The sequence below is a fragment of the Chiloscyllium punctatum genome, chromosome 31, assembly GCF_047496795.1.
Source record: "Chiloscyllium punctatum isolate Juve2018m chromosome 31, sChiPun1.3, whole genome shotgun sequence".
Classification (NCBI taxonomy): Eukaryota; Metazoa; Chordata; class Chondrichthyes; order Orectolobiformes; family Hemiscylliidae; genus Chiloscyllium; species Chiloscyllium punctatum.
This window is the reverse complement of record NC_092769.1, coordinates 71,136,712-71,163,735: the sequence shown is the minus strand read 5'-3', so window position 1 is coordinate 71,163,735 and position 27,024 is coordinate 71,136,712. Positions and strand designations below refer to the sequence as shown.

The window sequence follows — 27,024 nt, the reverse complement described above, 5'->3', positions numbered from 1 at the left end:
AAACCTCTATAAGGTCACCCCTCGGCCTCCAATGCTGCAGGGAAAATAGCCCCAGCCTGTTTAGCCTCTTTCTATTGCTCAAACATCCTTGGAAATATTTTCTGAACCCTTTCATGTTAAACAACATCTTTCCTATAGCAGGGAGACCAGATCTGAACTAACAACTTAAATACAGCACCTAATAAACATCAAACCGGCAAATACGATATACCAGAAATACCACAATGTCCAAAAAGTCTGTTAAGGGCGTGAGTGAAATGGCTCTCTGGCAATAAGTTTATTCAAGTTAATACTGGAGGGATTTATGAGGTTAATAAAGTATAACAGTGATGTGCACATCCCCCTTCATTGTGTTTCTATTACTCAGTGTGTGTTTTTTACATTGATTATATGGAGCTCTTGACCAACAGGAACATTTGATCACCTGCTATACTCCTCGTGCTGGTTAATGAAACGTTTGCTGTAGGTGTGGGGGATTTTAGCTGTGAAGAAAGGTTGGGTTTGTTTTCACTGGAAGGCAGCAGGTTGAGGGGGGCGACCTGACAGAAGTTTATAAGATAGTGATGGCATGGATAGAGAGGAGGCTTCTTCCCCACCCCCCCCCCCTCCCCCCTCCCCCCTCCTCCCTCCTCCCTCCTCCCCCCCAGAGTGGAGGGGGTCAGTTACTGGGGGACACAGGTGAAGGGAGGGGAAGTTTAAAAGAGACGTGAGAAGCGTTTTTCACACAAAGTGTGGTGAATGCCTGGAATGATCTGCCAGAAGAGATGGTGGAAGCAGACACAATAGCAGCATTCAAGAAGCACCTGGGATAGGAAGGGAATAGAGGGATACAGATCCTGTAAGCGAAGGCCGTTTTGATATGGAAGGGCAAGATGTGGCGGCGCAGGCTCAGAGGATTCTGGGTGTGAATACAGAGTTAGCATCAGTAACGACGACCATACTACACGGAGAAACCATCTTGCTTCAGGAAGAGATCCCGCCATCTTGAACATGGCTAGCTTCAGAGATTCCAGACCCACAGCAGCACAGTTGGCACTTAACTATCCCAGTCAGGTTGGCAGCTCAAGGGCAATTAGAGATTGGAAGACCCCCACATCTCATGAATGGGGGGGGGGGAACATTCCAGAACCTGATAGTATCAGCAACTGGAGATTAAAGGATATGACAGCACTTAGTTGACAAAGCCACTTATGCTCCAGTGAACAAAAAGGAGTTTACATTTAGATCGGGCTGAGTCGTTTGCACATATGAAAGAGGAGAGTAGACCTTGAGCCTAATCTGCTGGTCATAGCTGATCGGTTCATGTTCCAATTTCCACATTCCCATCTACCCCCCTGAAACCCTTGCTGGACGTGAAATACATCTCGATCGAAAAGTGGCGCTGGAAAAGCACAGCAGGTCAGGCAGCATCCGAGGTGCAGGAGAGTCGACATTTCGGGCCTTCATCAGGAATGTTTGTCGGGGGGGGGGGGGGGGGGGGGAGAGAGGTGTGTGGAAGCGGAGAGTTAAATTAAATGTGGGTTGGGTCAAGTGGCTGGGAAAGCGATAAGGGCATGCAGGTGGGGAGGGTGGAGTGGATAGATAGGAAGGAAGATGGACAGGTCAAGAGGGCGGTGCCGATCTGGGATGTGGGGGGGGGGGGGGGGGGGGAGAGATTAGGAAACTGGTGAAATCGATGTTTACGCCATGTGATTGAAGGGTCCCAAGACGGAAGATGAGGCGTTCTTCCTCCAGGTGCTTAGAGAGTGGCGATGGAGGAGACTCAGGACTTCCATGTCCTTGGCAGAGGGACAGCCACAGGGCGGTGGGGTTGGTTGGTGCAGGTGACGGAGATGACCTCTGAACTAGATCTCAAAATACTCAATGATCCATTCCACATCCACCACCATGGGGTGTGGAGCCCCAAAGTCACACATCCCTCAAATAAATTACTCCCCCACAGGCCGGTAGAGTCAGGTTGTAGAGAGGAGCTTGATGCTCCAAAGCCATCAGTAAGGCTGGCTCAGGGAGAGTCGGGCAGCTCAGAAACAGACCCTTCAGCCCAACCAGTCCATGCCCACCATAATCCCAAACTAAACTAGCCCCACCTGCCTGCTCCTGGCCCATATCCCTCTTAAACCCTTTCCTATTCATGTCCTTATCCAAATGTCTTTTAAACGTTGTAACTGTTCCCACATCCACCACTTCCTCAGGAAGTTGATCCCATACACGAACCACTCTGTAAAAAAAACAATTGCCCCCATTGTGTATTTTTAAAAATCTCTCTCCTCCCATCTTAAAAACTTGTCGAAATCCCCCAACCTGAAGAAGGGCTAGTGCCCGAAACGTCGATTCTCCTGCTCCTTGGATGGTGCCCGACCTGCTGCGCTTTTCCAGCAACACATTTTCAGCTCTGATCTCCAGCATCTGCAGTCCTCACTTTCCCCTAACTCTATCTATACCCAGTTTATAAACCTCTACGTTGGTCACCTCTCAACCTACTACGCTCCAGTGAAAAAAGTTTCTTCATAACTCAAACCTGCCATACCCAGCAACATCCCGGTAAATCTCTTCTGAGCCCTCACCAGCTTAATAATATCATTCCTATAAGCAGGGCCACCAGAATTAGCAGAGAACCCCCCCCCCCCCACCCCCCCCCCACCACCGCCACCCCAGCAACTGTGATTCTTATGGTTGAGACCAGAAAACAAATTCAGATCAAGTGAACCCTTTGTTGACATGATTTGACTTTTCCAAGGATCGTGTTTGGTATTTGTTTCTGATTCAATGCTTTACCCTTTAAAGAAAATAAACAGCCTACTGTCTGAAGTTTACCTCCAGGCTCCGTAACTAGACAGCGAAGGCAACAGTCAAATTTCTACATCGTCCAAAATCGCCGAAGACTTGGCGATTTGTCACCGTCGAGATCAGAGCCATAACTCAAACTGAGTGACTGAAAGCACAAACAAGTTCAAAACGGTGGGCCGATTCAGATGGCCTCACTCAAAAGCTGCGGAACTGCTCCGATGATCAACCGGGGAAAAGTCTTCTCCAGTTTCCCCCATCAGCCTCCCGGCGGTCCCTCCGGAAAACGCTGGTGATGGGCACCACACGGGAGCGGAGGTGGACTTTGTCACGAGGTGCCAGAGGACCGAGACTGCCCAGCTGGCACCCCACTTGGCGTCCGAGCGTCAAGAATGACCACTCGGTGCTGGTGGAATGGTCTCGTTGTGGGTGGGCGGGGGGGGGCGAGGGACGGTGGGAAAGTGAAGAGGGGTGGAATAAGTCTGTGGATTCACAGGCAGGTGTTCAGAGAAAACTGTAAACCGAAAAATGCGGCGTGCGGTCAGTACACGTACGGGAAGATGCGGTAGGGAACCCGCTTGCAGTACTCGTTCCAGGCAGAGCCATACTTCCGCCGACACTGGTGCTCATCCCTGGCCTCGCGGTGGATCAACAAGACGGTGAAATAGATAACGTAGAAATACGGGAGAACGTGTGCCGAACCTGTGTGTGGGGGGGGCGGGGGGGAGGAAGGGGTGAGGGGTGGAGAAGAAACACAGGTACGTCACTTCTCAGGGAATCGCAGCAACCCTTGAACCATCAGACAAAAACAATACGCAGGCATCGCAACAACGTGCCACAGGATCATCTCTGCCCAGCACCGTCAAGAAGGTGGGCGTGCACAGCACAGCACTGAAGCCGACCTCCCATCCACGGACTCCGTTCCCTCTTCCCGTTGGCCGTGAAAAGGCTGCCGTTACCATCAAAGTCCCCTCCCACCCCGGAAACGCTCTCCTACAGCCTCTTCCATCAGGTAGGAGATACAGAGGCTTAAAACACAAGCACCAACAGCTTCAGGAACAGCTTCTTCCCTGCTGTTATTATCTGATGAATGGACCTCTCTAGGTTCAAATATTGTCGATCTGTTCTTAGCGCACCTCCCAAGCAGTGTAACCTGTCCACCTCACTCTGTCTGAACACCCTATGAGCTGTGATCTGGCTGGACTGCTCGCAAAACAAAACTTTTCACTGTGCGTAGGTGCACGTGACTACAATAAAATCAAATCAAATTCTATGCCTCACCCTCTACAGCCCAGCGAGGCTTAGGATCATTACACCACAGAAAAATCAGCATTCTAGCGGAGTATAATCAGAACCCCAGGCTAGGGAATCTATCCTTCCTGATGGAATAATCGGACTCATTACCACACCAGCTTTACAAAAACGCTCAGCAGAGAGGGAAGGGGGTAAAACAAAAGGAACTTTTACACTGACAGGGCAATCAGGAGTCGAGGCATTACCCCCCCTCCTGTTTCACCCCAAGACCCGGATTGTAGAGTTTCCTAAGGCATCTGCCCCAGCTCTTCGACACTGCTGCCCCACAGTGCCAGAGACCAAGGTTCGGTTCCACCCTCGGGCAACTGGTCTGTGTCAACTTTCCATGTTCTGCCCACGTCTACATGAGTTTCCTCTGGGTGCTTCGGTTTCCTCTCAGTCCAGGGATGCGCAGGTTAGGGTGGATTGGCCGTGCTAAATTGTCCCATAGTGCCCAGGGATGTGCAGGTTAGGGTGGATTGGCCGTGCTAAATTGTCCCATAGTGCCCAGGGATGTTTAGGTTAGGGTGGATTGGCCGTGCTAAATTGTCCCATAGTGCCCAGGGATGTGCAGGTTAGGGTGGATTGGCCGTGCTAAATTGCCCCATAGTGTCCAGGGATGTGCAGGTTAGGGTGGATTAGCCGTGCTAAATTGCCCCATAGTGCCCAGGGATGTGCAGGTTAGGGTGGATTAGCCATGGGGAAATGCAGTCACAGGGATGGGAGTGGGCTGCTCTTCAGAGGGTCGGTGAAGACTCAATGGACCGAAGGGTCTCTATCTACACTGTGGGGACTCTGTGATTCTAACTGCCTCTCCGCGTACACCTCCAGTTGGGGAAAAAGAAAACGACGGAACGGGTGGCGAGGTTAGCATCTCCGCGGGGGGGTGCGATCCGGGGAGAACCTCTGATCTAATGTTACAAAGCGCCTCGCCACCCCACCCCCTCACATTCCACGGTTTCTTCCGAACCAGCAGCAGTCCCGGGGACTGACAGGAAGGGGGAGGCTGGGGGGGGGAGGCGCACCATCAATTCAACAGGCCGAGCACGCCCATACGTTCCCTTGACATCCGCTCGCGCGTTAACATCCCCCTGCCGTGGGGCTGCCCAATTCCTGCTGGAGTGGTCCAGCCTTCGACCGGCACGATCGAACGGACCCACACCCCCCCTCGAGGTGCCCCCACCCAGGACTCACCACAGGGCAGGGACCAAGCCAGAGCCATGATCAGATCTCCAAGGTAGTTCGGATGACGCACTAGGCCCCACCAGCCCGATACCAGAAGCTGTCTCCCGGTTGCCGTGGGGATCGTCTCCAGTGCTGAAAGGGGTTAGGACGGGTGAAGGAAGATACAAACGTGAATTGAAGCTCACCGAGCGACAGAAACAACCCAACGCCTTGGTCCCAAACCCTCGCCCCTCTTCACTAAAAGCAACACCTTGCTTTTTTATTTATGAAGTTCTCACCCTTCTTGATAAAACCCTCAAGTTTTCTGGCGTCACCTTTACACTGACAATTTTTCTTTGGGGTAGCTCAGGGGGTAGGGGGTGGCGTGGGGGTGTGGGTAGAAGCCCACTTTGCCTGGGGTCTGGCACAGAGCCCAACACAGCAGACTTTTCAGACTGCCGCCATCTTGAACGAGCCCTTTGGCGTCTCCTTATCCCTCTCGCCTCCTACAACCACCCAAGGGGTAGCTACACAAATTCAGGCCTCTGGAGCCGCACAGCACAGACACAGCCCCTTCGGCCCAACCAGTCCATGCTGACCATAATCCCAAACTAAACTAGTCCCACCTGCCTGCTCCTGGTCCACGTTCCCTCCAAACCCTTTTGTGGGCTAGAGGTAGTGTTACCTCTGCAAGCAATGATTGCTTATGCAAACATACACCAGCGTATCATGGCCTCAGCAAAGATCTGAGTTAGCTAAAACGTGCATACAAGAATGGAACGTGCCTGCAAACAACGGAAGGTGTTACAGACAAGTAGATAAGTTGAAAAAGGGCATCAGGATATTCTAAGCTTAGCAAACTTCCCTCACGCCAGCACTGAGGCGAGCCAAGTTACTTATAGTGGGGGAGGGTCACCCAGCTTGGGGTAGGGGGAGAAGTAACCAAGGGCAGAGCGCAGCTGGGCAGGGGCCGACCATAATCAGGAATGTTGGTAGGTTTGAAGGCCAATGAGGTAAACGGGGAAGAAGCGAGAATTAAACTGTATAAATTGTGGAGTAATTACTGGATCGGTGGGGGGGGGGGGGGGGGGGGGGGTGGCTGCTAATTGCTAGTCACCCCTTCTTGCAGGAACGGTTCAATAAAATTCGCTGCTTCAGAATTTGACTCGGACCGAAATTTATCACGCTGTGAGCTCTGTTTCTCACACTTTCCTATTCATGTCCTTGGAAGAAAGTGAGGACTGCAGATGCTGGAGAGCAGAGTTGAAAAGTGCGGCGCTGGAAAAGCGCAGCAGGCCAGGCAGCATCCGAGGGGCAGGAGAGTCGACGCTTCGGGCATAAGCCCTTCTTCAGGAACCCTTATTCATGTCCTTATCCAAATGTCTTTTAAACATTGTAACTGTACCCACAATCCACCACTTCCTATGGAAGATCATTCCATACGTGAACATTTGTCCCCCCCCCATGTCCCTTCTAAATCTGTCTCCTTTCACTTGTGTCCCCTCATCTTGAGATTCCCCACCCCAGGAACTATTCACCTGAGCTATCCCCCTCATGATTTTATACACCTCTATAAGTTCACCTTCAGCCTCCTACGCTCCAGTGAAAAGAGGCCCGGCCTATCCCTCCTCTCCTTATGACTCATACCCTCCATTCCCGGCAAGATCCTGGTAAATCTCTTCAGAACCCTTTCCAGCTTAATAATATCCTTCCTGTAACTGGAGAATTCTCTCTCAAGAGTTACAATCATCTAAGTTGCACCCAGAGGGTGGTGAGTGTGTGAGATGATCTGCCAAAGCTAGTGGTGGAGGCTGGTACAATGACAGCATTTAAAAGGCATCTGGGTGGGCACGTGAATAGGAAGGGTTTGGAGGGGATATGGGCCAAATGCTGGGAAATGGGACTAGATTAGTTTAGGATATCTGGTCGGCGTGGACGAGTTAGACCAAAGGGTCTGTTTCCGTGCTGTATGACCCCACACTATTGAACATAAATAGTCCCCATGAACCATCATTCCTTCTAGAATGCAATATGCTCTTTCAGGATCAATGACTCCACAGACAGTCCATGAACCCTCTGCCCTATCAGGGACTGTATCCCAACATTATTCGAGGGAGCGCTGGTAGGTACAGGGTTTTCACAGTCAACCAACAAATTCCAGAACCAAGGCCATTGAGCATTCTAACCCAGTCTGTCCCCCCAGTGAAAGATCAGGAGACCAAAGTCATACTGGGTTGGTTCAGATTACTTAAGAGTCATGCAGTATTGAAACAGACCCTTCGGTCCAACCCGTCCATACGCGTCCTAAACAAATCTAGCCCCATTTGGCAGCACTTGGCCCATATCCCTCCAAACCCTTCCTATTCATATATCCATCCAGATGCCTTTTAAATGTTGTAATTGTACCGGCCTCCACCACATCCTCTGACAGCTCATTCCATACACGCACCACCCTCTGTGTGAAAACGTTGCCCCTTAGGTCCCTTTTATATCTTTCCCCTCTCACTCTAAACCTTTGCCCTCTAGTTCTGGACTCCATCACCCTGGGGAAAAGACCATGCCTCTTCAGCCTACCCATGCCCCCTCATGGTTTTTACAAACCTCTAAGGTCACCTCTCAGCCTCCGACGCTCCAGGGAAAACAGCCCCAGCCTGTTTGGCCTCTCCCTGTAGCTCAAACCCTTCAGGCGCGGCAACATTCTTATAAATCCTTTTCTGAACCCTTTCAACTATCACAGCATCTTTCCCTATAGCAGGAGACCAGAACTGAATGCAGTATTCCAAAAGTGGCCTAACCAATGTCCTGCACAACTCCAACATGACCTCCAAACTCCCTACACTCAATGCACTGACCAATGAACACCTTCATCACTTGGGGCCCCCTTACGGGTACATAGGAGAACAGCACATTACATACCCGCCACTTTCGGATCATTAGAGTTCCTACGGAAAGTGTTTTTCTGAGAGTTCGCGCTACGAAATATGAAATATCCAAGAGCTGAAACATAAATGAAAGAACAAGCAGCATTATTATAGTTCGCAGGGAGAGCAGAACAGTGGAATAATTGCTCCAAAGATACAGGTTACCACTGGGCAAGTCTCCAGTAGATCATTCGGGCTCTCCAGATTAGATTACTTACAGTGTGGAAAACAGGCCCTTCGGCCCAACAAGTCCACGCCGACCCACCGAAGCGTAACCCACCCATACCCATTACCCCTCAACCTAACACTACGGGCAATTTAGCACGGCCAATCCACCCTAACCTGCACGTTTTTGGACTGTGGGAGGAAACCGGAGCACCCGGACGAAACCCCACGCAGACACGGGGAGAATGTGCAAACTCCTCACAGTCAGTCGCCTGAGGCGGGAATTGAACCCGGGTCTCTGGCGCTGTGAAGCAGCAGTGCTAACCACTGTGCCACCCATAATCATTGCTGGAAGCTTATTCAACCAGAGACTCCGAAAACAGTGCATTTCTCTTCCTAGACCCCACCTCCTCCCACGGCCCGGTCTCTTTCTCTTGTTAAGACTCTCCTCAAGAGTTCCCTCTCTCCCCTTGCTCTCAGTCAATCCTTTTGCTGGCTCAGAGTCAATTTCTGATTTCTTGTAGGCTATGCTGAAAAAGACATTTGCAAGAATACCAGTTTGCGGGGGGGGGGGGGGGGGAGAAACCAACATTTATAACCCCGATTCATGCTCTCATGTACCTCCTCCTCAGGTGTACAAATAATTAATAACAGAAAACTTGTATGTTGCTGAAGTTGGATATTTAAAACCGAAGTTATCAGGACAGTTCACAAGAATACCAATTTGCGGGAGAAACCAATATTGATTTTACATCCCCAACTCAGACACTGTTGTACATGGCCTCATGTATACAAATATTTATCAAGTTCTGTGCTACCAAATGACGAACAGTTAAGGGGAAAGGGGAGCAATAGAAAAGGAAATTACGAGTATCCACAGTTCAGCACCCTCCCCTCCCACCGCAACATTTTTTCTGGCATCAGGAGTATTCACAGGATGAGAATGTCACAAGCTAGGCCAGCAGTGCCCCATCCCTAATTGCCAAGAGGGCAATTAAGAGTCAACCCCAACACTGTGGCCTTGGAGGCACACGTAGGCCCAGAGCAGGTAAGGGGGTTTCCTTTATGACAAAGCTGCTCCTTTAACCAGGTTCATGTTGGCCCTGGAGAAAGGGAGGGCTGCAGACGCTGGAGATCAGAGTTGAGAGTGAGGCGCTGGAAAAGCACAGCAGGTCGGGCAGCATCCGAGGAGCAGGAGGATCGACGTTTCGAGCAATAAGCCCTTCATCGGGAATGTTGTCCTTGGTTTATTTATGTTCTCCCCCCCCCCCCCGCACCCCCACTCAAAGAGGGGTCATAAAGGCAGAGGTTTCCAATGTGTCTGGAAATATCTACCTGAAAACAATGGCAGGGAAGTGGCCAGTTCTCTCAGTTCCATTTGTTTTCCCCTAATTAGGTTTAGTTTTAGCTGAAGACTTGGAGAAGCAGCTACAGTGAAAAGAGGTTCCGTGCTTCAACAGGGGAATTAGCTGGGCTCTCTCTCTGAATCCTCTCCTGCTTGAGAGAACCTATGTTTGAATTTACCTTTTGCTAAGGGGTGCGTTTGTGGGATGTTGCAGGGTTTGAAACAGCTTAGTTAAGTTGCGATATTGGTGTCAGTTGGGTTACTAATAAATTAAGTTATTCCAAGTTATGGACGGCACAGTGGGTTAGCACTGCTGCCTCACAGCACCAGGGCCCAGGCTCGATTCCAGCCTCGGGCGACTGTCTGTGTGGAGTTTGCACATTCTCCCCGTGACTGCGTGGGTTTCCTCCCACAGTCCAAAGATGTGCAGGTTAGGGTGGATTGACCGTGCTAAACTGCCCCATAGTGCCCAGGGATGTGCAGGTTAGGGTGGATTGGCCGTGCTAAATTGTCCCATAGTGCTCAGGGATGTGCAGGTTAGGGTGGATTGGCCGTGCTAAATTCTGTCCCCCCCCCCCCCCCCCCCCCCCCCTAGCCCCCCCCACCCCAGGGATGTGCAGGTTAGGGTGGGATTGGCCGTGCTAAATTGTCCATAGTGCCCAGGGATGTGGCAGGTTAGGGTGGATTGGCCGTGCTAAATTGTCCCATAGTGCCCAGGGATGTGCAGGTTAGGGTGGGATTGGCCGTGCTAAATTGTCCCATAGTGCCCAGGGATGTGCAGGTTAGGGTGGATTGGCCGTGCTAAATTGTCCCATAGTGCCCAGGGATGTGCAGGTTAGGGTGGATTGGCCGTGCGAAATTGAGCCCCATAGTGCCCAGGGATGTGTAGGTTAGGGTGGATTGGCCGTGCGAAATTGCCCCATAGTGCCCCAGGGATGTGTAGGTTAGGGTGGATTGCCGTGCTAAATTGTCCCATAGTGCCCAGGGATGTGCAGGTTAGGGTGGATTGGCCGTGCTAAATTGTCCCATAGTGCCCAGGGATGTGCAGGTTAGGGTGGATTGGCCGTGCGAAATTGCCCCATAGTGCCCAGGGATGTGTAGGTTAGGGTGGATTGGCCGTGCTAAATTGCCCCATAGTGTTAGGTCAATTGATCAGAAGGAAATAGGTCTGGGTGGGTTACTCTTCGGAGGGTCGGTGTGGACTGGTTGGGCCGATGGGCCTGTTTCCACATTGTAGGGGAAATCTCATCTAATCTAATCTAAATTGCTTTCTTTAGTTCGCATTTCATCCCGTAATGTTTAAATAAATTCTGCTCTGTTTAAAGCCGAGTGGTCAGATCAGCTGAATAACTCCTAGAATATCCACTTTACATCGGCCTTTTCAAAATAAAAATAAAAGCAAGGGGCTGGACCGCCTCCTTGAGTCGTCTGGCCAGGTCCATTAACACCTCCCCTAAAGGACATTCATGAACCAGATGGGTTTTTCCAGCAATTGATTCATGGTCGTCATTCAACCCTTAGTTCCAGATTTTCTTTAATCAAATTCAAATTCCACGCTTCTGCTGTGGTGGGATTCAAACCCAGGTCCCCGTCAGATTCCCGGGGTTTCTGGATTAAGAGTCGAGAGTCTGGTGCTGGAAAGGCGCAGCAGGTCAGGCAGCATCCGAGGAGCGGGAGAATCCACGTTTCGGGCAAAGGCCCTCCAAGAGGAATGTTGTCCTTGGTTTTTATTTTACTCCCCCCCCCCCCCCCCCCCCCACCCCTCCCCAAACTCAAAGAGGGGTCATAAAGGCAGAGGTTCCAATGTGTCTGGAAATATCTACTTGAAAACAATGGCAGGGAAGTGGCCAGTTCTCCCAGTTCCGCTTTTTCGCCCGAAACGTCGACTCTCCCGCTCCTTGGATGCTGTCTGACCGGCTGTGCTTTTCCAGCACCACACCCTCGACTCTGATCTTCAGCATCCGCAGTCCTCACTTTCACCTCTCTGGATTAAGACTCCAGTGATAATACCACTAGGCCGCTGCTGCCTACCATGGTTTACAGGACTATTGGACTCGATGAAGCAGCCCAGCCAGTGTGTCGATCACGGTCCGCAGCAGTGAAGAGAAGGATGTTAAACGGGGAGGGGGAGAATAGAAGAGGATAGGAGGTGGGAGTTCGTAACCTGCACTTACCGTTCAGGAGGATGATGCCCGCTGCGGTGGCCGGTGCCAGCTCCTGGGGGTGACCGACCAGGAAGTGTGCCTGCAGACTGTATGTAAACGGGACCCACGCCAAGTCTCCAAATGCCAGCATGAAACCGAAGCCATCGTTCACAATGTCCATGGTGGTTAGGACCGCCTCCTGCAGATAACCATTGGAAAACCGAGAGAAACAAAAAGATTCGTTCGTTCCCACAGAAGACTGCGCGGGCCAGGCCGTTGAGTATGTGCAAGACCGAGATAGATAGGTTCTTGAGCATCAAGGGTTACAGGGAGAATAGGGTTGAGAAACTTACCAGCCATGATTGAATGGCAGAGCAGGCCGGATGGGCTGAATGGCCTAATTTCCATTCCTGTGTGTATGGTCTAAGGTAGGCCCAGCCCCTCAAAGGCCATATCAGTCACAAACCTCAACCCTGCGGCATTACTTTGGCCTCAGCTTAACCTTGGGGAGTTCCAACTTGACTGAAAACTCACTTTGCGTGATTCCTTTTTTGTATTTGTTGATTCACGGCCGTCGCTGGCCGGGCCCAGTGTCTGTTGCCCCATCCCTAATTGCCCAGAGGTGCAGTTAAGAGTCAACTGCCTCGCTAGAGGGTCTGGAGACACGTGTAGGCCCGGACCAGGTAGGAACGGTAGTTTCCTTCCATGAAGGAAACCAGATGGGGTCTTTTTTCTGACAATCAGCAATGGATTCACGGCCATCATTAAACTCCAAATTCCAGATTTTTATTGAATTCACATTCCACCAACTGCTGTGGTGGGATTCGAACCAGGGTCCCCAGAACGTTACCTGGCTCCCTGGGTTAACAGTCCAGCAATACTACCGCTAGGCCGTTGACTCCCCCAAGCCTTTTCCTCCCAAGGATTTTCAGCAAGGGTTCCATTTCGGTCTCTGGACAATATCATTTTAGGAACCATTCAGTCCCTTCTGCTCAATGAGATCACAGCCAACGTGTATGGTCTCCCTCAATCCATCTCAGTTCCCACTCTCCTACAGTCCTCCACCAATAGGGATCCATTTATCTAAGCCTCAGAATCCTCAATCGACTCCCCAGGTCCCAAAGGGTAGTGTCCTGGGTTTCCACGACAACAACCTCCATTTGCTTAAAATCTCCCTTCTCGAATGTCGCTAGCCCCAATGTCCTCTTCCCCTTCCCTGGCTTGATGTCAAACTTTGATCTAGATAATGCTCCTGGGGGGCACGTAACTAAGTTAAAGGCACAAAGACGAGTTACAGAGTCATAGACTTGTACAGCGCAAGAAACAGACCCTTCAGTACCAACCTGTTCCATGCCAACCAGATATCCCATCCTAATCTGGTCCCATTTGCCAGCACTTGGCCCATATCCCTCTAAACCCTTCCTATTCATGTCCCCATCCAGATGCCTTTTAAATGTTGTCATTGTACCAGCCTCCATCACTTCCTCTGGCAGCTCATTCCATACACGCACCACCCTCTGGGTGAAAAAGTTGCCCCTTGGGTCCCTTTCCCCTTTCATCCTAAACCCTCTAGTCCCAGACTCCCCCCACCCCAGGGAAAAAGACCCTGACTATTCACCCTCGCCATGGTTTTATAATATGGAGATGCCGGTGTTGGACTGGGGTGTATATAAAGTTAAAAATCACACAACACCAGTTTATAATCCAACAGGTTTGATTGGAAGCACTAGCTTTCGGAGCACTGCTCCTTCATCAGGTTGTTCAACAGTAAACTACACAACCACCCTATGAAGGAGCGGTGCTCCGAAACCTAGTGCTTCCGATTAAATCTGTTGGACTATAACCTGGTATTGTATGATTTTATATGTTCTCGTGACAAAGGTAACCCCCCCCCTCTTCTGATCAGGGCCCTATCTGGTTAAAGAATGGGGAGTTATGGAGTCAAACTTTCCACTCTGGGGCTCTGTTACTGACTGAGTCAAGATGGAGGACAGGCGAAACAGGGCTAACAAGCAGGCGACAAGAAAAAGGAACCAGTCGCAAGGCAGAGCGGCCCAGAACAAACCTTACAGGCTCCAGGAGGAGACACCGAGACTCTAACAGCGATCCAAGACAAAGGTTTTATGAAACAGGGCCAGTCTGCCCATCTTGCATGCACTATCCCAAAGAAAACAACGAACCCAGTCTCAACTTCCATCCCAGCTTTTGGCCCGTGGCCCTAAGCTGGTACAATTGCAATATTTAAGAGGCATTTGGATGGGGACGTGAATAGGAAGGGTTTGGAGGGATATGGGCCGGGTGCTGGCAGGTGGGACTAGATTGGGTTGGGATATCTAGTCGGCATGGACGGGTTGGACCGAAGGGTCTGTTTCCGTGCTGTACATCTCTATGACTCCAAGTACATCCCATTGCATCCTCCAAATGCGATGGGGGGGGGGGGGGGGGGGGGGGTAAAATTCCTGCCTCTACCACCTTGTCTGGCCGGAAGCTCCCCAGCTCCAGCCCACCAACCTCCCCCCGCCCCAAGTAATTTGGTCACTGTTCCTTTCTAACCCCTCCCACCCATCTGACGAACGCAGACCCTGCTCACCTCGTGCAAGAGGGCGTCGACGACGTACAGGAGCTGGAAGGCGTTGACGAGAATCATGGCCAGGGATGGGCTCCCTCGCAGCTCTGATTCCTTCACCAGCATTGCCAGGTTGATGAGCAGCTAGAAGGGAGAGCAGGAGGTCAGCACCGATCACATGGAGAGGGTCTGAACAAGATCCTCCTGCATTTCTCCTCTCCCCCCCTCAAGGGACCGCAGTCCCCTTCCCCAAACCGAAGGAAACTTGAAAGGGGTCCGAAGAAATTTACGAGAATGTTGCTGGGGTTGGAGGGTTTGAGCTACAGGGAGAGGCTGTACAGGCTGGGGCTGTTTTCCCTGGAGCATCGGAGGCTGAGGGGTGACCTTATAGAGGTTTATAAAATAATGAGGGACATGGATAGGATAAATAGACAAGGTCTTTTCCCTGGGGTGGGGGAGTCCAGAACTAGAGGGGCATAGGTTTAGGGTGAGAGGGGAAAGATACAAAAGGGACCCAAGGGGCAACTTGTTCACACAGAGGGTGGTACGTGTATGGAATGAGCTACCAGAGGAAGTGGTGGAGGCTGGTACAATGACAACATTTAAAAGGCATCTGGATGGGGACATGAATAGGAAGGGTTTGGAGGGATATGGGCCAAGTGCTGGCAAATGGAAGTAGATTAGGTTGGGATATCTGGTCGGCATGGACGGGTTGGACCAAAGGGTCTCTTTCCATGCTGTACATCTCTATGACTCTTTCAGGTGAGAGCTGTCACATTCTGACTGGCTGATACATAGGATAACAAAAAGACATGAAATTAATACTAGTCCCAACCCTCACTTGTCCCGCGGGACCCTCTTGGCATTGTGAAACCACCAGAGTAAATAATACAGTTGCGAAGACGGAAGGGATTCGTGAAATATGTGAACAGTAGGAGATGCAACACAGGACACCTAGACTATTTAAAACCCGCCACACTTAACCAAGAACAGAGCAGACGACACCAACCATTAGCATACACCGTTCTGTCTGCTGTAAAATCACTGCCGTCATAGGACATTAAACACACCAGATGCTGAGTGAGAAACAGATGCTCAGGGAGGAGGTAAGGCCTCAAAGCAGCACAAGTCCAGCTTAATTGAGAGACTTGGGTTACACCTTGCGTGTAGTAATCACAACAACACGCTGTCTGCTTAATCCCCAGCTCAGGGGAGGGAATTATTGGAAAACTGAGCCTCCCCTTGACACACAGTAATGCAACGGCAGTGTGTTCAGTCGGTGATGCAGGCAAAACTTTTATCAGGATGCTCGAGGGTATGAGCTGTAAGTAGCTGCTGGACAAACTCGGGTCATTTTCTCTGGAGGTTGAGGGGAGACTTGATAGAAGGCAATAACATTATGAGAGGCATAGAGAGGGTTGATGGTCAGAGTCCTTTTTGCTAAATGTCAACCACCAGGGGGGCATGCATTTAAGGCGAGAGGGGGAAAGTTCAAAGGAGATGCGAAGGGCAAGTTATTTTTGAAAACACAGGACTCTGGAACATACTGCCGGGGTAGTGATGTGGAGGCAGATACGATAGGGATATTTAAGGAACTTTTAGATAAACACATGAGGACACAAGGAGGGATAGGGACAGGCAGAAGGGATTAGTTTAATTTGGTGTCAGGTTTGGCACAGCATTGTGGGCCAAGTCTTAAAGTTCTAGGCGGCACAGTGGCTCAGTGGTTAGCACTGCTGCCTCACAGCATCAGGAACCAAGGTTCGATTCCAGACTCGGGCGACTGTCTGTGTGGAGTTTGCATCTCTCCCCCTGCACCCCCACGTCTGTGCGGGGTTTCCTCCGGCTTCCTCCCACAGTCCAAAAGGTGAAGTGCGCTACGGAATGACTGGTGTACAGGGCCCAGCTGCGGCTGGAGGGGTTTGAGGAAGAGCAGACGACATTGGGGGCAGGGGAAGAGTTAGATCCGCGCGCCCACTCACCCAGCCCATCAAGCCAGGCCGCAGCTCGCAAAAGTACTTGAGGTCGAAGCTCCCGATTCGAGGGTTCAGCTCGTGGCCGATGAAGAAGTCGTAGACTGGATTACCTGAGAGGGGAAAGGTCGGGGAAATCAGCACCTTCCTCTGTCCCCACCCCTCCCCCCGCACAACCGCAGCCCCCCCCACCCTGCAACCCCACCCCACCCCCCGCCCCATTCCAAAACCCGTCACCCCTGCCTACCATTTGGCCCACCCCCCAACAAATGAAGTCTGCCACTGGCTCGGTGAATATAGTTGCGACAGTGTTAGAAAGATGGCTGGGCCAGTGTTGCAAAGTTGGGTTGAGTACTTGTAGATCGGGAGGCAGGAAGTTAGAACTTCACAGTGTTTGTAAAATCGTATAACGGGGAAAGTACATGGTCCCTTTAGAAGATGGTGTGCTTTTTTTTCTCCCCCCCCCCCCCGGTGCTTAGAGATTTAATATGGATCTCAGAGAAGCAGCACGAAAATTTGCAAGGGCACAGAGAGCACCCGAACTGAAACGTCTATATCGAAAGGCTGCACAGTTAGCAGGCCAAGCAGCAGTCTTTACCAAGACAACAGGCTTTTAAATTTAGTCAATTTACACCAGGCAACTTAGATACCAAAAACTTATTGAATTTAAATCGGATGGTTTTGACAACAGAGTAGTCCTGTTGTAGAAATATTGATACATCATCATGGGTATAAAAGAAGGGGGCAGCTGGATAAAGATGCCAGAGCAAGCTGTCATCCTCCAGAGCTAACAGCTCTCAAGACTGAATCACGGGCTCCCACAGCCTCATCGATGTCTTAGAAAATGCATCATCCAAATAACAACAGGACCAACAGCACAGCTAGTTAATATTCCCGATAGAAGACTCGACGGAGAAGGCACAGAACATTCCGGAAGACACGTAACCTGGCTGTAATTTTGAGACACTCAACTTTATATATTATTTTAAAATGAGGGGGACTCATATTTATTGGAACAGCATACTTGCTTTACTCGGGAATAGTCAGGAGATAGAAGGGATTTATCCAGTTTGTTAACAGTTTAGTTAATCTGTTCACTGTTAGATAAATAAATCTCTACTTATTGATTTTAAAGTGAGTGTCAGGGATTTGTTTTAAGTAACAGGTAGAAATTGCTGAAATGCAGGTCCCACCACCTTCCGCACCCTTTTACAGATTATAGGGCAAGGTGCTTCTCCTTCAGCGTTTTGGGTTTAGTTCCCTGAAAGGGGTCAGCCTCTGCTTTATAGCAACAAGCAAAAGGAGCCACCAAAAGGAAAACAAGGAAGTGCGGACAGCACTGTAAATGGAAATCTCTGATCGTGTATGGAACGAGCTGCCAGACGATGTGGTGGAGGCTGGTACAATTGCAACATTGAAGAGGCATTTGGATGGGCATATGAATAGGAAGGGTTTGGAGGGATATGGGCCGGGTGCTGTCAGGTGGGACTAGATTGGGTTGGGATATCTGGTCGGCATGGACGGGTTGGACCGAAGGGTCTGTTTCCGTGCTGTACATCTCTATGACTATGATGGGGTGCACGACCTGACAGCCCCTGGCAATGACTTGACTTATTATTGGCCCAAGATATCTTGTTTTGGAAACCATCCAGACAAATCTTAAGAACATCAGGGTAATGGAACAGAATGCAGAATATAGTGTTACAGCTACACAGAAGGTGCAGAGAAAGATCAACTCTAATATGTCAGAGGCCCATTCAGGAGTCTGATAACAGCAGGGAAGAAGCTGTTCTTGAATCTGTTGGTATGTGTGTTTAGGCTTTTGTATCTCCTGCCCAACGGAAGAGGGTATAATGGGGGTGAGAGGGGTCTATGACGAGGCAGTGTAGATGGGCATTGGGGAGGAATAATCTGGGCTGGGCTACAATGTTGGGAGTGGATGGATCCATTTGGAGTGAGCATAAGGGAGCAGGCAGGCACAGTAGCCGACATTCCCAACCCTGAGCGAGTCACCCACCTGAGTTTCCGCCAGGAGCCAGCGCCGACTCGGGCACACAGAGCGAGCGGGCGTACAGGAGGAGGGCCAGCACAAACGACAAGATGACAGCAGCCACTGCCAGATCCACGCAGACATCGTAGACGGCGCTCAGCCGCAGGACCCCAGAGGCCACTCCAGCCACAACTAGGACGGAGGTGATGGCAAAGGCCTGGAACCCTGCGAGGGAGAGAGAGAGCCCGAGAGAGATCCACAGAGAGGGAACGAGAGAGCACCACAGACAGCGAGCAAGTGCCAGAGAGACAGTCAACGAGAGAGAGAGAGACAGTCAACGAGAGAGAGAGAGAGACAGTCAACGAGAGAGAGAGAGACAGTCAACGAGAGAGAGAGAGACAGTCAACGAGAGAGAGAGAGACAGTCAACGAGAGAGAGAGAGACAGTCAACGAGAGAGAGAGAGACAGTCAACGAGAGAGAGAGAGACAGTCAACGAGAGAGAGAGAGACAGTCAACGAGAGAGAGAGAGACAGTCAACGAGAGAGAGAGAGACAGTCAACGAGAGAGAGAGACAGTCAACGAGAGAGTAAACACAAGGGGGAGGGGGAGAGAGAGTATTAATGCAAGAGCGAGAGGGGCAGTCATGGACACATCATATACACAACTCAACTGACAGATCCTCCCCCCCCCCCCCCCCCACCCAACCACCACCACAACTGCCTGGGAAACCCCCAGTCATCACTTTTTCTCCCCAGTCAGTCTGGCAAACATTCATTGTCCCATTCACCTTATTCATCTCCGTTAGGTCCCCTGTCAACATGAACCCCTGCCCACCTCAGCCTTGTAACTAGCTCTGACTCTCCAAGGCTGGAGAGCATCCTAATAAAATGTCCTGTGTACCCTTTCCAGGGAAATCCCGTCCAATCGTGCAACACGGTGACTGGACTGCACACAGTACTCCCGCTGTGGCCAAACCAGTGGTTTGGACAGTTTCAGCATCAAAGCCATGCTCTTGTATTCAGTGCTTGGGCTAATAAAGGCAAGAATTACGTAGTGACTGGAACTAGGTGGATTTCATTGACTATGAGATCCCTGATTGGTGGGGGTTAACAGCCCCAATCAAGGAGCTCTGGCTGACAGATATAAACGGGACATTCAGAGAGTCTCCTTCGTCTGGCCTGGACATGCACGTGTCAATCAAGGGGGGCCTTGGTGACAGGATCCCAGCCGTCATTTCACCTTCTTAAGCACTGGATCTAACTGCCCCACTCCCTTCAGGGAGCTGAACACACTGCATTACTTGGAATCTTCAGCACGTTCCATTCATTGTATAGCCTTTGGCCTTGCACACCCTCCCCAAGCGCATTACCACCCACTTCCCTACTTTGATTTTATTCGTTTGTGGGGTGAGGGTGTTGGTGGCTCGGCCCAGCATTTAATGCCCAGAGGGACAGTTCAGAGTCAGCCCCATCGCTCTGGGTCTGGAGTCACGTGTCGGCCCAGACCAGATTAGTTCCCTTCCCTAAAGGGACTTTAGTGAACCAATTGGGTTTTTCCCGACAATAGATTGATGGCCACCATTAAATTCTTAATTCCTAATTTTTACGGAAGGCAATTCTTACCACATGCTGTGGCAGGTTTCGAACCGGGGTCCCCCAGAATGTCACCTGGGTCTCTGGATTAACAGTCCAGCCATAATACCGCTAGGCCATCGTCTCCACTTGCCAGCCCTCTGCCCGCTCCACAGACAACCTCCTGTAACCTCCAGCCACCCTCTTCATTATTTACCACACCACTGGTTAGTGTGCCCTCTGCCAATCATAGCCCCTGCGTTTAAGTCATAGAGATGTACACCATGGACACAGACCCTTCAGTCCAAACTGTCCATACCAACCGGATATCCTAACCTAATCTACTTCCATTTGCTAGCTCTTGGCCCAAATCCCCCTAAACCCTTCCTATTCATGTCCCCATCCAGATGCCTTTTAAATGTTGTCATTGTACCAGCCTCCACCACTTCCTCTGGCAGCTCATTCCATACACGCACCACCCTCTGGGTGAAAAAGGTGCCCCTCAGGTCCCTTTAAACCTTCCCCCTCTCACCCTAAACCCATACCTTCTAAATCTGGACACCCCAACCCCAGGGAAAAGACTTTGCCTATTTACCCTATCCATGCCCCTCATATTATAAACCTCTATAAGGTCACCCCTCAGCCTCCGACACTCCTGGGAAAACAGCCCCAGCCTATTCAGCCTCTCCTTGTAGCTCAAACCCTCCAACCCTGGCAACATCCTTGTAAATCTTTTCTGAACCCTTTCACGTTTCACAATATCCTTGCGATAGGAAGGAGACCAGAATTGCACGCAATATTCCAACAGCGGCCTAACCAATGTCCTGTACAGCCGCAACATGACCTCCCAACTCCTGTACTCAATACACTCAGAATTATTTAATTATCACAGCGAGGGTTCCATCCCCGCGCCTGCAGGGGCGAGCGAGAGGGTGGTCTCCTATCCTCCAACCAGCTTCTCTGTACACGGACTGCCTTGGCACCGCTCTGAGGGAGAGCCAGCGATCTGGAGCTGATCCCCGGGGATCCACCCCCCCCCCCCATTGCAGGCAGGGCAGACGGATCAGTTCCTGAATCCCTAAGCTCTCCGGCCGACCCTCGCTATCCAAGGTGCCCTCCACGGACTCGCTAAAGATGTGTAGTAGGCCCCGAACGGACAGACTGCCAGACACACCGAATACAGCAAAAAGGGGTAAACCGCTGAAGAAAAAAAAAAGTACCATTGACGCGATAGGAGAGTCTGGTGCCATCTCGGAGAGGCATGCCTTCTGTGACCTACAGAGACAGAACAGGAAGCGGGTTTAGATGGAGGAGGGTCTATAACCACCGGCACAGCTAGGTCAGGCCAAAGGGCCGAGCCCGATCTAAAGTGCACGTGACACACACACACACACACACCCCCTACCCCACAATTTGATTTACTATCGTCACACAGAATCCCTGCAGTGTGGAAATAGGCCACTCGGCCCACTGAGTCCACACCGACCCTGCACAAACATCCCGTTCTCCCCCTGCAACTTGGCATTTCCCACGGCCAATCCACCCTAATCTGCGCATCCCTGGACTCGATGGGGCAATTCAGCACAGCCAATCCAGGGATGTGCAGGTTAGGGTGGATTGGCCGTGCTAAATTGTCCCATAGTGCCCAGGGATGTGCAGGTTAGGGTGGATTGGCCGTGCTAAATTGTCCCATAGTGTCCAGGGATGTGCAGGTTAGGGTGGACTGGCCGTGCTAAATTGTCCCATAGTGTCCAGGGATGTGCAGGTTAGGGTGGATTGGCCGTGCTAAATTGTCCCATAGTGCCCAGGGATGTGCAGGTTAGGGTGGATTGGCCGTGCTAAATTGTCCCATAGTGCCCAGGGATGTGCAGGTTAGGGTGGATTGGCCGTGCTAAATTGTCCCCATAGTGCCCAGGGATGTGCAGGTTAGGGTGGATTGGCCGTGCTAAATTGTCCCATAGTGCCCAGGGATGTGCAGGTTAGGGTGGATTGGCCGTGCTAAATTGTCCCATAGTGCCCAGGGATGTGCAGGTTAGGGTGGATTGGCCGTGCTAAATTGTCCCATAGTGTCCAGGGATGTGCAGGTTAGGGTGGATTGGCCATGCTAAATTGTCCCATAGTGCCCAGGGATGTGCAGGTTAGGGTGGATTGGCCGTGCTAAATTGTCCCATAGTGTCCAGGGATGTGCAGGTTAGGGTGGATTGGCCGTGCTAAATTGTCCCCATAGAGTTAGGTGCATTAGTCAGAGGGAGTGTGGACTTGTACTTCAGTCCAGCGCTGGCGACCCTGGACATTTCGGGTTCCCCAGCTGACACACACCTTGACGTTTTCCCTTCACCAGCCCGCGCCCCCTTCCCCCACCATTGCCTGCCTGAAAGAGAGCCACACCGCCACCATCCCTTTCCCCCCCCCCACCACCGCGAGCGGGGTGGTACGACCCACCTGACCCAGAGGCAGCAGGTAGAGGGCTGCCTGTAGACCGCACCAAGCCAGCAGCAGCAGGAGGGAGCCCGGGACCCAGAGGTCAGCCAGGGATGGTAAGGGGGACGGCAGGCTGAAGAGACTCGCCTCCTCGGAGCGACAGGCCAGCAGCAGGTGGAGGACGGTGCAGGGTAACAGCACCGGCAGGAGCAGGGCACCTGACCCAGGGAAGGAGAGAGGGAGAGACAACAGTGGCGCGGGGGGGGGGGGGTTGAGAAAGAGAGGAGAGGGGGGAGAGACGAGGAAGACAGAGAGAGAACAGGAGGGAAAGAGAGAGAGAGAGAGAGAGAGAGAGAAACAGAACAGGGTGGGGGGGGAGAAGAGAGAGAGAGAGAAAGAAAGGGGGGGGGAAGAGAGAGAGAGAGAGAGAGAGAGAGAGAGAGAGAGAAAAGGTGGGGGGAGAAAGAGAGAGAGAGAGAGAGAGACAGACAGAAAATAAAAACAGGGGAAGAGAGAAAGACAGAGAGAGAAAGAACAGGAAGAGGGGGAAAGAGATAGAGAAAAGTGAGGGTGCGAGAGGGGGACAGAGAGAATGAGAAGGGGAGGGGGAGAGAGTCCACAAACGGGGCCAGGGAGGGGGAAGAAAGAGCGAGATCAAGAACGAGGGAGGTGAAGAGACAAAGCAAGAGAACGTGAACGAGGTGGGAGGGAGAGAGAACAAATGAGAGTGAGAGAAACAAACCAACTTCATTTCCGTAGCCCCTCAGTCAGAGTGTATCTCTAACGCCCTTTCAGGGAGGGAGAGGAAATCTGCCACCCTTGTCCAGGTCCCACAGTGATGTGGTTAAGTCCGAAATGAAACAGGCCAGTGACCCCCTCAGTTCCAGGACAATAAACACTGACCCAGTTAGCGATGCCCATACCCCTCGAATGTTTATTGTTAAAAATTATCACTGAACTACCACCTCCCCCCCCACCCCCGACTATTAAATATCTGGGGTTTACCATTAATTCACCTGGAGCAACCATAAAGACACAGTGTCTACAACAGCGAGTCAGAGGCTGGGAATCCTGCAGCCAGTAACTCCCCCAAAGCCTGTCCCACCATCGACAAGGCACAAGTCAGGAGGGTGAGGGAACACTCCCCACTTGTCCCTGGATGGGGGGGGCAGCTCCAACAACACTCGAGAAGCTTGACACCGTCCAGGGACAAAGCAGCCCCCGCTCGATTGGCCCCACACCCCCTCCCTCCACCCCCTGACGCTCAGTAGCAGCAGTGTGTCCCCTCTACAGGACGCACTGCAGCAACTCCCCGAAGCCCCTCAGGCAGCACCTTCCAAACCCACCACCATCTTAGAAGGACAAGGGGCAGCAGATACATGGGAACACCACCCCCCTGCACGTTCCCACCACTCCCCAGCCCGACTTGGGAATATATCGGCCGTTCCTTGGGTCAGAATCCTGGAACTCCCTCCCCCAGGGGCATTGTGGGTCTAACCCACAGCACACGGACTGCAGCGGTTCAAGGTGGCAGCACATCCCCACCTCAAGGGGGGCAACTAGGGACGGGGTGATAAATGCTGGGCCCAGCCACGATGCATGAATGACCATATTTTTGTTTCGTGTAAAACTCTAATTCATTGCTCTGCCTACCATCCATCTTGGCTCCATCCCAGAGGGCGAGCTGCCTGTGAGGTCATTCTTCCCAGTTTGGGGGAAGTGATGGGGGAGTCCTGCCTGGCAAATGGGCCAGCTCACCACACGCCCCAGGGCAGGGGTCCATTCCCTCCCTGCTCTAGTCAGTACAGGGTTAGTGACGCCACATCGTTGCGTCTCCCTCACCCTAGTTCCCAGCCGTTGTTCGGTTTACAGTTGGGGGGGGGGGGGTTCGGAGGCTGGGTTTGATGTCACATAGAGGGTGGGGGGGGAACACTCACCGAGGGGTCCTCCGAATTCCAGCTCCCTGGTCCTCTGCGTTTTGACCTTGTCGCCCATCGCCACTCCTCTCCCGTGTACCTGTGCAGGCTGCTCCCAGCGACAGAGGTGAATGCCTCACTGTGCCTGTGCGACTGCCCAGCGTGCCATCCTCCACAGGGACCACTCGTGCGCCAACGGTGAGGTCGGGCGGTCTGCAGAAACCAACGGGCAGTTTTACTGCAATCTGACAGCGACCAAAGCATTTCGCGCGCGCGGGCTTTCGGCAGCATCAGAGAATCCCGACTGGGTGGAAGCAGGCCTTTCAGCCCATCGACTCTGCACCGACCCCTGCAAACAGCATCCCAACACGAGCCAACAGCCCTACCCTTTAAAACTGCATTTCCTATGACTACCACCTTCCCCCCACTCCCGAACCTGCACATCCCTGGACACTATGGGACAATTTAGCACGGCCAATCCACCCTAACCTGCACATTCCTGGGCACTATGGGACAATTTAGCATGGCCAATCCACCCTAACCTGCACATCCCTGGGCACTATGGGACAATTTAGCATGGCCAATCCACCCTAACCTGCACATCCCTGGGCACTATGGGACAATTTAGCACGGCCAATCCACCCTAACCTGCACATTCCTGGGCACTATGGGACAATTTAGCATGGCCAATCCACCCTAACCTGCACATCCCTGGGCACTATGGGACAATTTAGCATGGCCAATCCACCCTAACCTGCACATCCCTGGGCACTATGGGACAATTTAGCACGGCCAATCCACCCTAACCTGCACATCCCTGGTGCTGTGAGCCAGCAGTGCTAACCACTGAGCCACCCTGACCCAGTATATGAGTTGGGGCGTCATGCAAAGGTCTACAGGTCTCTTCTGGAGGGCTGTGTCCAGTTCTGGTCACCCTGTTATTGCCCACTCTAGGACATGGTCACAGAAGGGGTCTTAGTTTAAGTAGGTTGATAATCAAGACTGCTGTTCCATCCAGATTACCCACCAACAGCGTAACCAAGGACAGTGACCCAGGCCCCAGGGAACCGGACACAGAGTGACCCCCCCCCCCCCCCGGACAGTGACCCAGGCCCCAGGGAACCGGACACAAAGTGACCCCCCCCCCCCCGGACAGTGACCCAGGCCCCAGGGACACAGAGTGACCCCCCACCCCCCGGACAGTGACCCAGGCCCCAGGGACACAGAGTGACCCCCCACCCCCCCGGACAGTGACCCAGGCCCCAGGGACACAGAGTGATCCCCCCCCCCCCCCCAGGAGAGTGACCCGGCCCCGGGGACACAGAGTGACCCCCACCCCCCGGACAGAGACCCGGCCCCGGGGACACAGAGTGACCCCCCGGACAGAGACATGGCCCCAGGGACACAGAGTGACCCGGCCCCAGGGACACAGAGTGACCCCCACCCCCCGGACAGAGACCCGGCCCCGGGGACACAGAGTGACCCCCCGGACAGAGACATGGCCCCAGGGACACAGAGTGACCTCTCCCCCCCCACCGGACAGAGACCCGGCCCCGGGGACACACTATCACCCCCTCCCCCCTACCCCCTACCCCCGACACACAGACTTACCCCACAGACAGTAACAAACCCTGGCGAGGAACTGCGCCTGCGCACGCCCTCTTCACTGTATCGATTTCGCCCGGGCCAATCGGATTCCGAGTGCGTCACATGGCGACAGGCGGCCAGCCAATCGGCACGGAGCGCCTCCGCTCAGACCATCCTATCGGAGGGGGCGGTTGCAGACGCCCGGCCAATCACCGTGCAGCAACGACGGCCACGCCAGGGGGGCGGGGTCACAGGGAAATGAAACGTCATCGACTTCCCCAGTGACCCCGCCCCCTGCTGTCCCCGTTCACAAGACAATCAACTCCCCCCCAGTGACCCCTCCACCGTCCCAAGTAACCCCCAGTGACCCCCCCCCACTGTCCCAAATAACCCCCAGTGACCCCCCACCCCTTCCCCAGGTAACCCCCAGTGACCCCCCCCCACTGTCCCAAATAACCCCCAGTGACCCCCCCACCGACCCAAATAACCCCCAGTGACCCCCCACCCCTTCCCCAGGTAACCCCCACTGTCCCAAATAACCCCCAGTGACCCCCCACCCCTTCCCCAAGTAACCCCCAGTGACCCCCCCCCACTGTCCCAAATAAACCCCAGTGACCACCACCCCTTCCCCAGGTAACCCCCCACGGTCCCAAATAACCCCCAGTGACCCCCCCACCGACCCAAATAACCCCCAGTGACCACCACCCCTTCCCCAGGTAACCCCCCACGGTCCCAAATAACCCCCAGTGACCCCCCCACTGTCCCAAATAACCCCCAGTGACCACCACCCCTTCCCCAGGTAACCCCCCACGGTCCCAAATAACCCCCAGTGACCCCCCCACCGACCCAAATAACCCCCAGTGAACCCCCCACCCCTTCCCCAGGTAAACGTTCCCCCCACCGTCCCAAATAACCCGCAGTGGCCCACCACCCCTTTCCCAGGTGACCGTCTTCCCCCCGCCCCCCCCCCCCCCCCCCCCCCCCCCACCATCCCAAATAAACCCCAGTGACCCATTATACCTTCCCCAGGTAACCGTCCCTCCCCCCACCGTCCCAAATAAACCCCAGTGACCCACCACCCCTTCCCCAGGTAACCGTCCCCCCCCCCCACCGACCCAAATAACCCCAGTGACCTACCACGCCTTCCCCAGGTAACCCCACTGTCCCAAAAAAAACCCATCAA

At 52.7% G+C, this 27,024-nt stretch overlaps 1 protein-coding gene across 2 annotated transcripts; it reads right to left on the bottom strand.

Annotated features, from left to right (window-relative positions):
- Positions 1–613: 613 nt before the first annotated feature.
- tm7sf2 (transmembrane 7 superfamily member 2) lies at positions 614–25,981 on the bottom strand. Of its 2 annotated transcripts, XM_072550960.1 has the most exons (11): positions 25,866–25,981; positions 24,276–24,467; positions 22,360–22,556; positions 21,138–21,192; positions 18,373–18,570; positions 16,365–16,468; positions 14,407–14,526; positions 11,847–12,015; positions 8,158–8,238; positions 5,272–5,394; positions 614–3,486 (listed from the first exon to the last, which is right to left on the bottom strand). In XM_072550960.1, exons 2-11 carry the CDS (start codon positions 24,331–24,333, stop codon positions 3,326–3,328), a joined length of 1,266 nt encoding a protein of 421 aa, XP_072407061.1. In that variant the 5' UTR covers positions 24,334–24,467; positions 25,866–25,981; the 3' UTR covers positions 614–3,325. The 2 variants fall into 2 exon arrangements, with proteins under 2 accessions (XP_072407061.1, XP_072407062.1); XM_072550961.1 differs by lacking the exon at positions 14,407–14,526.
- Between the last annotated feature and the right edge of the window lie 1,043 nt (positions 25,982–27,024).